Source organism: Staurois parvus, unplaced genomic scaffold, assembly GCF_062004578.1.
Source record: "Staurois parvus isolate SC_StPar_1 unplaced genomic scaffold, SC_StPar_1.0 ptg000629l, whole genome shotgun sequence".
Classification (NCBI taxonomy): Eukaryota; Metazoa; Chordata; class Amphibia; order Anura; family Ranidae; genus Staurois; species Staurois parvus.
The window spans coordinates 506694-519303 of record NW_028318425.1 but is presented as its reverse complement, the minus strand read 5'-3'; the positions used below and the strand labels follow the sequence as shown (position 1 = coordinate 519303).

Genomic DNA, 12610 nt, shown 5'->3' with positions numbered 1-12610 from the left:
ATATTTAATTAACCACTTGCAGTCCGCCTGCTGTTTATAAACAGCAGGATGGTGGCACTCCAGGAGCGGGTTGCCGTTCATAAACGGCATTTCTAGCTGTGCGCGCTCCCTGGGAGTGCGCAGCACCTCGATCCGGTGCCCGCTGTGTCCTCTTGTGACATCATTGCTTACTACGTGTGAAATCTGTGAATGATCACAGAGGTTACATGGTACAAGGCTATTCACAACAGCCTTGTACCATGTGACAAGCTGTGACCAATCACAGCTCACTCAGTAGTTCTTAATGGCTGCAAGAATGCAGACAGAGAGAAAGATAAATGATTGCTTTTACATCCTATATGGGTGTAAAAGCAATCACTGTAAAAAAAAAAAAAAAATCTTCATCACCCCCCACAAGTAGTACAGTTTCACCATGGTGACACTGTACTGCTAGGGTGACAGTATTTAAAAAAAAACAAATAATAATATAAAAAAATAAAATAAAAATGTAAAAAGAAAATGTTTAAAAATTATAATTTTTGGTTATAAACTAATTTGGCTTTTTTTTTTTTTTACTAAAAAGATAACGGAATACATTTCGGCCAAGATTTATGATGAAAGATTATTTGTTTGTAAAATTTTATAAGAAAAACACTTTTTTTTACATTTTTGGACATTTTCATTTACATAGCAAAAAAAAAAATCCCAGCGGTGAATAAATACCACCAAAATAAAGCTTTATCTGTCTCAAAAAAATGGTAAAAAATTCATATGGGTACAGTGACCGCGCAATTGTCATTCAAAGTGTCATAGCGCTGAAAGCTGAAAATTGCCCTGGACAGGAAGGGGGTAAAAGTGTTCGGACTTGAAGTGAACACTCATGAAAAAATAGCCTTTGATAGCACCAGGGACCAATTTCCTCTAATGAATGGAATGTGATTTGAACTGAATTGCATTCTGTAGAAGGGTCTGTTCACACCATGCCTACATCTGAATCGCACAGGAAGGCGCTGTGTGTTTCTGTGGGCTTACAACCAAATACAAAACGCATTACATTTGCAACCTGCAGCGGGTGTAAAAAAAAAAAGTTAACGACACCCCAAACGCAGGTCGCAATGGAATTTGTTTGCCCGCACCGGATCCCATGGTACTTTTGTTCAATGTGATTTGGTTGCAGTACATTTTAAAAAGTAGTGCATACACTACTTTTGTTGCGGTGTGGGCTGAAATCACACCATACAGAACTGAATAGGAACACACAGGGTGTTCCTGGGCGATTCAGATGTTGGCATGGTGTGAACCGGCCCTAAAGCAGAATATTGTCTAAAATGCATGATAGCAGTGCATTGTTGGAAACAAATTTTATTTCCTGCCTAAACACCTCCTGCTGCATTTCTTAGTGTGGCATGGATAGCGCTCTGCACATGACACAAAGTAGATGTAAGTTCACACTTCACAGAAATAAAATTTCTGTAGCTAAAAATGTTAGGATGTGACAGCACTGTGTGTCCGTTCTTAGGCTACATTCACACAGACAATTTGCCCTGGTGCGAATGACAGTGGCAGGAATCTGTCTATACCTTCTGCTGTTTTTGCAGTCTGTGAATGGCTTGCTGCAGCCACCAAGTCCATACACTTTAATGACAGGTTAATGCTGGCCACATGTGGCAAAAACATCAGCAGAAATCTGCAGATTTATACTGCTGCCATTTACACCAGGCCAAATTGAATGTAGCCTAAAATGTCGATTTATGCAAGAGATGTACCTACTGAAACTCAACCTATAGACCTAACACACTTGCTGTACTAGGATGACAATACTGCACTTCTATTACAACAATACAGTGAGTGAGCCTAGGACAGGAAACTGTGTTACTGGCAGGATAAACAGCTTCAAATAAAAGGAGAAACAAAAACCTAGAAAAAAAAACAAATAAACAAATGGAGCCACCACATGGAAGGACTGGTAAACTGCATTATATTACATTCCAGTTCTTGTGTTTATTCACACTTGCTGAATGTCCCTGTCTGGTTGAATTTTTAAAAGTAAATCAGTTTTTGTTATATATTAGAAAGTGCATCTCCATTTCTAATTAGTAGGCTGCAGCAAAAGATCTTCTACTCATCTCGTGTTGATAGACAATAAAGAACCACCAGAATATGCTAGATGCTGTTAAATCAGATCAGTTTGGAAGAAGGAAAATAGAATATATTTTTATTAAAAAAAACTGTTTTTATTTGTGCTTAATATGAAAAACTCTGTCCTTGGAATGTCTTGGCATGATCATGTATGTATTCTGTCTTTGGGCATCTGGTGAAGATCGGAAGATCACGAAGAGTGTCCACTGCGGAAGAGTGGCTCATTGTTGACTGATGGTGGAGAGGACTTTTTATACCTGGACCTCAGTACTCATCCTTAAAAGGGTATTCTGGGTGATCACTCCACCTAAAAATAGACAGACCGGTCAAGGCTTTGTTTTTTTTCCTGTTTTTTTTTAATACATATAAAAGGTTACTGAAGGATTATTAGCACTTACCCTTTATTGGTGTTATCTTTTTTTTTATTAATATTTTATTAAATTTTACATTTCATCCATTTCATCAGTAAAAGTCAGAGAATAAAAACTCTTATTAAACTGTTATCATCAACAAATACAAAACTTCCCATTCCCCCCACCCTAACCCAATCACTACATCCCCTTCCCTCCCCTCAACTACCAGCACCCACCCCCTCCCTCCCTCTCCACTCAGCTTCTCTCCCCTCTCATTGAGAGTCCTAGGGCTTTCTTCCTCTTCTATTTCCTAAGTGTTTTCCATTAACTTAAGCTTCTTAAACTCCTCCCTTTTTTCCATTTCTCGGGAAAACATTCTAATTTAGCCTCATCTATATGGTACAGTTCCTCCATTCTATATATCTGATCCACCTTTCTTACCCAATCCTATACTTTTGGTACTTCTTGTTCCCTCCAAAATTTGGGGATCAAATTTGTTGCTGCGTTAATATAATGCAATAACCCAGAATGTTTGTATTTTTTAACCGTTAGCTCTGTTTCATGTAAGAGACATATCCCTAGGTCTTTTGGTATTTTTATCCCCGTTACTACCTGTATTTGGTATATTATTTCCTCCCAGTATTCCTGAACTTTATAACACTCCCACCAGATATGTACCACCGTGCCCTGTTCCCCTCATCCCCGCCAACATAAAGGTGAATTGTCCCTATTTTGTTTGTGAACTATATTTGGTGTCATGTACCACCTCGCTAAACATTTGTAATTCATCTCTACATCCTTCATGTTTACATTTCCGTGTGTTAACTTATAAATCTTTATTTGCTTATCTCCCTCTATCCTAAAACCTAATTCTTTTTCCCATTTCTCCATATGAGCAGGGATCGTGTTTGTTGTCAACCTCGTAATAATTTTATATATTTTTGAAGTTCCATGTTTCCCATCACCTCGTGTACTAAATAAATGTTCAAATGGGTTCCACTTTTCTTTTTTCCTTAAGGACCTAGGGAGTTTTCCTATGAAATGCTTCAGTTGACAATACCACCACTCATCCACTTTAGTAAACAGCTCAGTCCTCCTTTTCATTTCCTCTAAGGGACAAATGTCCTCACTTTTCATTATATCTCTCATTTGTGCATCTCCCTTCTTTATACATTTCCCTGCAATATTTTCATTCCCCGGCGGGAAGAAATCTGTATTTACAATGGGCATCAATATTGAGTTGAATTCCCATGCCATTTGCTTGTGCATTGTATCCCAAATTTTCAAAACATTTCGTGTAAATGTGCTTGTGCCATCTATCAATCCACGACAGTGAGGTGGTAACCATATTATCCTACTCAAATGTGTTTTGCTTAATGTATTTTCTATGTTTACCCAACTTTTTCCCTGTGCATTATGTGTCCAATTAAAAATTTGTGATAACAATACTGAATTATAATATATTTTAAAATCCGGAGCACCCAATCCCCCATTCTCTTTGTCTCTAGTTAAAACCTCGTAACTTATTCTAGGTTTTTTATTCCCCCAAATATACTTTATCATAATTTTTTTCATTATTCTAAAAGACAATCCTATAAAAAAGAGAGACCTCAGTGCCCAGGACCTCCTTCCTCACACACTTAACCACGTGAGATGCTGCTGTGCATAGGTATAAAACCCCCAAAAAAAATTTCCAACTAAAAACAGCGCAAAACACACCAGAAAGCAATCTATAAAATACCCAACCTATAAGCAATATTAATGCAAAATTATTACAATTTATATATAAGTGTCAAAAAACAAAATATTTTGTGGCACATACAAAAAACAAAAACAAAAAAAAAAAGTCCAGTGACATATCCAAAAAAAGTCCCGTGATAAAAAAAACAAGCTTATATTTTCATAAATTTCTTCAGTGCCAATAATAGTCCTTCCACCATCCACCAGTGCAAAACCAACATGAACCGCACCCACCAGACGTTTGGCGAGTACAACGCCCTCCAGGATTATCAAGGGCTCCTGGACCCCCTTTTTTAACCTCCAGATATTGCCTCCTCTAGAACATAGAAAACCTCCTCCGATTCCTCCCCTCACCGACTCAGGAAGAAAAAAACCAAATAGCGTGATACCGTTATGACTCAATCTTATTAACCTTTAAACCAGACCAATCACATTTTTAAGGATAATAACCAGCATTTTATTGTTGTAATAACGATTTTCCATAGATCTTCCAGTAAGACCCCACAGCCAGGTAACCCAGCAGGATGACAGACCTCAGAAGCAGCTTCCTCCACTAGGCAAGATGGCCCCTGGAACGCACCGCTCAGCGTGCGTTCCACTTCACCAGAAATGACGTCGGACGCCGGGACGGCCAGCCAGAAATACGTCAACGCGTTTCGCCCCACCCACAGGATGAAACGCGTTGACGTATTTCCGGATGGCCGTCCCGGCGCCCGACGTCATTTCCGGAAAATTGTTATTACAACAATAAAATGCTGGTTATTATCCTTAAAAATGTGAGTGGTCTGGTTTAAAGGTTAATAAGATTGAAAGTCCACTGACAGTAGCAAAGCAATTTCTCTTTTACTTTTTTGTATAAGAAATAGTGATCTTAATCCATTATCCCAACCCTCTCTCCCAGGGACAAACCCCACTTGATCCATATGGATCCACTCCGGCATTAAATCCTTTAACCCTTTGAGGACCAGAAGATTACGGAACACCAAAATAATCAATTTTTTTGTTTTTAAAGTTCGTACATTTCAGTTGCTGTAACTAAGCCATTTCATGAAATAATTGGCAAAAAGCTAGATCCATTTGTTGTTTGTTGATAAGAACTAATATTTTGACTCAAACCAAAAAAAAAAAAAAAGTTTTAAGTTCCTCAGATGATACAGGCAATTAAAAACATGGGACAAATACGTCCCTTGGTCCTCAAAGGGTTAAGCTATTTGCTAATACTTTTCCATATAGTTTAGTATCTATATTTAATAAGGATATCGGTCTATAACTGGAACACTGAGAACTACCGTATTTGCCGGCGTATAAGACGACTTTTTGACCCTTGAAAATCTTCTCAAAAGTCGGGGGTCGTCTTATACGCCGGTACACATGTTAGGGGGGCTGCGGCATTAAGTACAGGGGTTTGCAGGGGCTGATGTCTCTTACCTGGATCCAGTCCCACGACGATCCGGTCCAGGAAGCGCGGCGTCTCCTTCAGTTCGGCCACTGGATGTTCGTGCGGCTGCTCGGCTCCGCCTCCTCACCGGTGATTGGCCGCCAGAACTGTAGCTCAGGAAAGGCACACAGGCGGCCAATCACCAGCGAGGGGGCGGAGCCGAGCGGCCCCGCGAAAATTGAGTGCCGGAGCAGCAGGTAAGTGTTCTGTGTAGAGGTGCTGCTGCAACCACATATGCTGGCTGCAGCAGCACCATACGAGAACAGGGTCAGCAAGTCTCAGTGGGAGGAATAGTGCCCCATCATTGGTGTCACTGATACCAATGATGGGGCACTATTCCTCCCACTGATACCAACGATGGGGCACTATTCCTCCCCCCCACTGACACCAATGATGGGGCACTATTCCCCCCCCCCCACTGACACAAACGATGGGGCACTATTCCACCCCCCACTGACACCAATGATGGGGCACTATTCCACCCCTCACTGACACCAATGATGGGACACCATTCCTCCCACTGACACCAATGATGGGGCACCATTCCTGCCACTGATACCAATGATGGGGCACCATTCCTGCCACTGATACCAATGATGGGGCACCTATTCCCCCCACTGATACCAATGATGGGGCACTATTCCTCCCACTGACACCAATGATGGGGCACTATTCCTCCCACTGACACCAATGATGGGGCACTATTCCTCCCACTGACATCAATGATGGGGCACTATTCCTCCCACTGGTGTGCACTGGAAGAGGGGTAGTCTTATACGGCGAGTATAGCCCAAACACTACATTTTAGCAGGAAAAGTAGGGGGGTCGTCTTATACGCCCAGTCGTCTTATACGCCGGCAAATACGGTATCTTTCCCTTCTTTCGGTATTATTGTAATAAGAGCTTGTAGGGATTCCTTTCTCATTTCCATCTCCCCTCCCAATGCATTCATATATAAACTCAATTTAGGTATTAACTGATCTTTAAATTTTTTATAATATCTAACAGTGTACTCATCATGTCCCAGACTTTTCCCTGCTTCAGTGCTCTTCAATGCAATATTAATTTCTTCTATTGTTATTGATTTCTCAAGGGTTATTAACTGATCTTCTCTCAGTTTTGGTAGACCTGCCTCCTTTAAATATACCTGTCTTTTTTTAATTCTTTCTTCCTCTTCTCTTGTGGACCGCTGAGGTATGTTATATAGCTTACTAGAATAATCTTTGAATACTTTTGCAATACTCTTAGTAGAATATCTTAGTTCTCCTTTATTAGCTCTTATTTTTTCTATATAATTCCTACCTTTCTTTTTTCTTTGAGCTCTCATTAAATATTTCCCTGGTCTATCTCCCCACCGATATCTTTCACTTATCATCTTATTAAACACTCCTCTTTGCTTCCTCCACTAAATTATTTAATTCCTACCATTTTTCTATTACACTCTGCCTGATCTCTTTTGTTATTTTCTTTTTATGTATCTGTTCTAATTCAAATAATCCTCTAAGGAGTGTGTTTATTTTCTTTTTCCTTTCTTTTTTTTTCACCCCAATTGCTATTAAGATTCCTCTAATGTAGGCCTTATGGGCTTCCCACACTGTCGCCACAGACGCCTCTTCAGTCTCATTTCTTTCAAAATATTGCTCTATTTCTTTTTTAATCCTTTGTTCGGTCTCCTGATCCTGAAGAAGTGTTTAATTTAATCTCCACGTGTTTATCTTTTTTTGTTCTCTTCCCCATATCAATCTCATTGTGGCAGGTGCATGATCTGATAATGTTCTAACTTCTATCTTTGCTTTCACTAAAGACTCTATGGGGTTTATTTACTAAAGCTGGAGAGTCCAAAATCAGAAACCAATCAGCTTCCAGGTTTCATTGCCAAAGCTTCATTGAACAAGCTGAGGTTAGAAGCTGATTGGTTTCTATGCAGAAGGGAGTCTGATTTTGGACTCTCCAGCTTTAGTAAATAAACCCCTATAAGTCTGTGATCTAGCATTATATAATCCAATCTTGAATACGTCTTGTGTGCATAAGAGTAAAATGTATAGTCTCTATCTTTCAGATTTTTAATTCTCCAACTGTTCACCAACTGACATTGTTGTATCATTTTACCTAATACTTTCCGGTGTTTATTACCTTCTCTCAGCACAGGTGACGTCGTATCCATCAGAGGATCCATGCAACAATTAAAATCCCCTGCCACAATTAATTTGCCTTTTTTAAAATCTAATAGCTTCCTCAATATGTTTTTTAAATAGACCTCAGATTTTTTATTAGGACAGTATAAAGGTGAAGCTCAAAAAATTAGAATATCGTGCAAAAGTTAATTTATTTCAGTAATGCAACTTAAAAGGTGAAACTAATATATGAGATAGACTTATTACATGCAAAGCAAGATAGTTCAAGCCGTGATTTGTCATAATTGTGATGATTATGGCTTACAGCTCATGAAAACCCCAAATCCACAATCTCAGAAAATTAGAATATTGTGAAAAGGTGCAATATTCTAGGCTCAAATTGTCCCACTCTAATCAGCTAATTAAGCCATAACACCTGGAAAGGGTTCTCCTTGAGCAAGCTCCGGCAAGCCTCTTATCCTTATGTTACATCTTTTTTCCTTATTCTCCTGATCTTCCAATTTAAATAGCAGAGTCCTTTGTTCTCTTCTCATTTCTCTTAATTGTTTTTCAAAATTCTGTATAATTGGGGCATGTCTTTCTAGTTTTCCTTCCGTCTCTTCCACCATTGACAACATTTGCCCCAAATCTTTATGTAGCTTTGTCATTTCCTGTTTTATTGATCTTTCAAGTCCTTTGAACATTTCTGCTATTTCCATTTTAGTTGGCAATTGTGAGCTCTGTTCTTGTTCTTCTGAGTTTTTCCATATTTAGGTTCTGTTCTATATTTTGACTATTATTAGCTACTCCTTTGGATAGTCTGGAATGCTCACCAATACTATTTTCCATCTCACTTCTTCCACTTGTTCCCTGATGTCTTTCTGGGGTTTGTTTTTCCTGTGAGGGTAAAAATTTTTTAATTGAACTTGTTTGGGAGGTTTTGGGCCCCCCGCCCTTTGACGCTTTATTTTTCATTTAATCAATTTCCATTTTTATTTTCCTTCCTGGGAATTGGGGAAGTTGTTCACCCTTTCTTCTAGGGTTTAAGATCTTCCTATGATGTTCTCCTTTAAAGACTTTTTCTTTCTTTCCCCTTTTTCTTTTCCTTCATTTCCCCGTCCCTCTCTTTTCTTCCTCTCTTAAAGGCGTCTACCAGGCTCTCAAATCTTCATGAGTTTTTATCTGTCCGACTCTCGAGGCCCCTTGGGTACGCCCCCCCACAGCTTTTATATCACAGTTCAATTCAAAATACAGTTTATCAGTCACAGTAGTCACGATAGACAGCAATTGCAGCTTCCACTCACCCTTTTTTCCTCTTTCTTCCTGTACTTTTAATGATGCTGTTTCATATTTTTTCTTCTGAAGACTCCTGCTTCATTAATCCTTCTATGCAGGGGCAGACTGACCATTCAAGCACTCGGGAACTGCCCGAGGGCCCGGGGTCAGTAGGGGGCCCCATGAAATGCCCCTGGTACCTTTTTATAGGCTCTTTTTGAGTGTTGGCAAGGACACAGGGGCCCCATGATCCCCTATTGCCCAGCAGCCCCATGAGTTGTCAGTCCGCCCCTGCTTCTATGTAATTGATGACTCCCAGTTTAGGGGGGGGGGCTCCCCCAGCTGCTCCCCGTCCAATCCTGTAAAGTTATCCTTTATTTTTACTAGGGATGTGCTCGTCCATCAGGGCTAGAGCCAGCCAGCTGCATGTCACCCTCCCTGCCTTGACCTCTCCAATCTCAGGCAGAAGGAGAGAAAGCCGTATCAGCCGTGGGAGACACCGTGTCCACACTCACAGACGCCGGACGGCTTCTTCGCTTCCCAGTGCTCCCTTGCTGTGTGTCATGTGACCACCCGGCATCCTCCACACTCCAGCACCTCTCCTCTCACAGCTGTCTCTGCCTCTCGGTTTCCCACTCCATCTCAGCCTGGCCCCCGACCTCTCACAAATGGGCTTTCGGAACTTGCTCTCAGCCAGGTAAGACTCTGCAGAGGTGGTGGAGACCGAGCTGAATGCATAGTCTCTTTTCCGGCGGGACAATGGGAAAGTCTGTTACCCGGGAGCTCTCACATCGAGCTCCCGCTCCGTGTCTTAGTCAGGCTCCTCCTCCCATGTGTGCTTGGTGTTATCTTTTTAAGAAGTAGGCATTTCCTTTTGTATATTTAAAGTAAATGTATCACTAACCTAAACACTGTAAAAGCAGTACTATGATGAACTTAACTCACACCATGTGGTGCCAGAACAAACCGCCAACTGCTCATAAATATCTCCCTGGATAAAGGATGCATGTTGTATACAAAGGCCAACTTTATTTCAGTCATGAGTTCAAATATTGCTAGCATATCCAAGACTAATGATAAATTGTGGCACAAGAATCTAGATGCAAAGTTGGTGGGGGCTGGTGGAAGGGTAAAGTAAGATGATGCAAGTTATTGAGTGATCACCACACATAGGGCAGCCATTAATATGCTCTACATTTGTTGTTGGTTGACAGCAGTAGGAATGCCAGCAAACAGTTTGACACCTTCGTATATACTTCCATTCTTGATATTAAACTGACACTTATAAGCTGAAAAAATAAAAAAAAACTGTGCATTCAAACTGCTTCAACAATATAGAAATGAATGGCCCATTACAAGATAAAATAACAAAACCAGCCTTTGCTGCAATATTCAGCATCAGTCTACAGATTTTGCCTGCATGGCCAGCATTTTTTAACCCACTTCCTCTGAGTCCAGGTTGTGTTGGACCCACCCCTAGCATGTGACTGGACAGTGAAAAGAGAACCAGCACTGTGATGAGCTCATCTCTCTGCCACTCAGCTTTAATCTTCAATCTGTATGCCTCTTTTCAGCACATGCTCAGTGTTTTTTTTTGCACACACATTTTAGTATGTTTTTTGTGCATTTTTAAATTTTGGGTGCTGTTTGTTGTCTTGAGGAAGAAGGCAGCAAAAACTCAGCAGCAACACATTAAACATGCAACTTGCTGCAGGAATAAAAAAATCTCTGACCCTTTCCAAATAAATGCACTGAAAAAACTGGAAAACAGAGACGTGAACGTGACCCATAGGAAACCATGTTAAAAGGAATGTAGTGTGTTTCTGCGAAACTGAAATTACACTGAACCAGGCCTAAAAAGAATAAAGCTGAAGTTTAACTCCCAAAAAAACACACCTTGTACAATCAGCTGTGAATCCTGCAGAAATCTTCATTGCAGGGATGCCAGTCTCTTTCCTGTCTCTGAACATCAGCCTGAAGACCCAAAGCTGTTAACCACTGCTGGTTCAGAAATTCAGAGACAGGAGGAGGACAGGCATCCCTGCAGTGAGGATTACTCCATGATCTAGCTGCATACACAATATGGGACATACTTCATTACAGGTAAGTCATGACTAAAGGTTTGGGTTTTCTTATACACTAAACGCCAGCTTTTGTGAGGTACTAATGATTACAAAGTGGCTCATTGATTAAGTGATTACATTTTGTGAGGCATTAGTGATTACAGAGTGATCCATTGATTAAATGATTATATTGTGTTCTTTTATATTTGCCTGGAATTCAGCTACTTACTGTAGAAAGACTATGAAATTTCATTGAAGATTGTAGTATGCTTTTGTGTCTGAAGGTGGCACTGCTAGACTGGGCATCTTAGTCCCGTTTACCCACCAATGGTAAATCAATAGTTAAGAAAAAGGAGGAATTTGGAATTAACCAAAATGCTAAAACAAATTAAAAAAGGTCTTGTCTGAGAAAAAACAAAACAAAAAACCCCCCACAAGTTTGCAGATATTATGTTATCGCTAATGTAGCTGTGTTTGAGTTGTATAGCATCTCAACAGTATCAATTGTAACAAACAAGAAATGTTTAGGTTGTTTCCATTATCATGGAGGGACTGCTGACTCCTGGGATTTTAGACATGTGACAAAGCATGGGAAATATGTATTTATTGTAGAGATATACTGAATTTATTAAATTATTACTGTATCCAGGTATTCTGTTATTAAAGTTTGCAGGATGTTTTTTGACTGTAATGTGAAAGTTAAATTAAGCAGTTCCCTTTTCTGTAACAAGATGTGGATGAGGAGCATGTTGACCTCTCTGAACTGCTATGGAGCACCAAGAATGCTAGGATATATACATACACACACACTGGGTATAGAAAAGAATCCCCCCTTTAAACAATAAAGTGGGGGCGAAATATTTACACAGTCATACTTCCGCTGCTGTCCAGTCATCTGCTTGACCGCTCCTGTCCGATATCCACTAGTGGAAGCATTGCCGCATCTCCCACTGCTTGTCAGCTAGTCCTTGCTGACCAACTACGCTGCTTGAGAAACACAGTGCACCAAACGCACATTAACAGCTCAGCAGCCCAAAAATCACCACAGAAGATCCAAGGGAAGCTTACACCGTATCCAGGGTGATCCATTACGCATACGGATAGGCACCGCATTCACTGAGACCCACAATCCTCCCTTTGAGCCACCTAGTGTACCCTTTACACTACACTATCCTGTTCGCCATCTTCATCAAGTTGCCACTGGTGACCCAGCACACCACAGTTATGTCGCCAGCACAATCCTGTCCTTCATTGAGCTGTTATGGTGAGATCAGCATACTCTCTCCGCTGCCACCGTCTGTCAACTTAACTCAAGGAACTGGTGAGAGGATCATTGACCCACTTCAGTGTTATTTTGTTGCAGAAGACATACTTTAAACAAGGTTAATCACGCTATCATCTACTCCCAATCTGCCTGACTATTCTGTGGTCCTGCATTCTGGATATACAACCACCCAGTCAACTCTCCTGCACCTTAACTCACTGTGCATAATTGACTACTTAAACCGC

General features: G+C 40.5%; 1 protein-coding gene across 1 annotated transcript in view; it reads right to left on the bottom strand.

Moving 5' to 3' along the window:
• Positions 1-2191: 2191 nt before the first annotated feature.
• The window catches only part of AKR1D1 (aldo-keto reductase family 1 member D1), a 72543-nt gene continuing 62124 nt past the window's right edge, over positions 2192-12610 (bottom strand). The window contains exon 9 of the mRNA XM_089693364.1: positions 2192-2425. Coding sequence (XP_089549490.1) covers positions 2383-2425 — 43 coding nt within the window. The 3' untranslated portion in view covers positions 2192-2382. The remainder of the gene's footprint in view (positions 2426-12610) is intronic.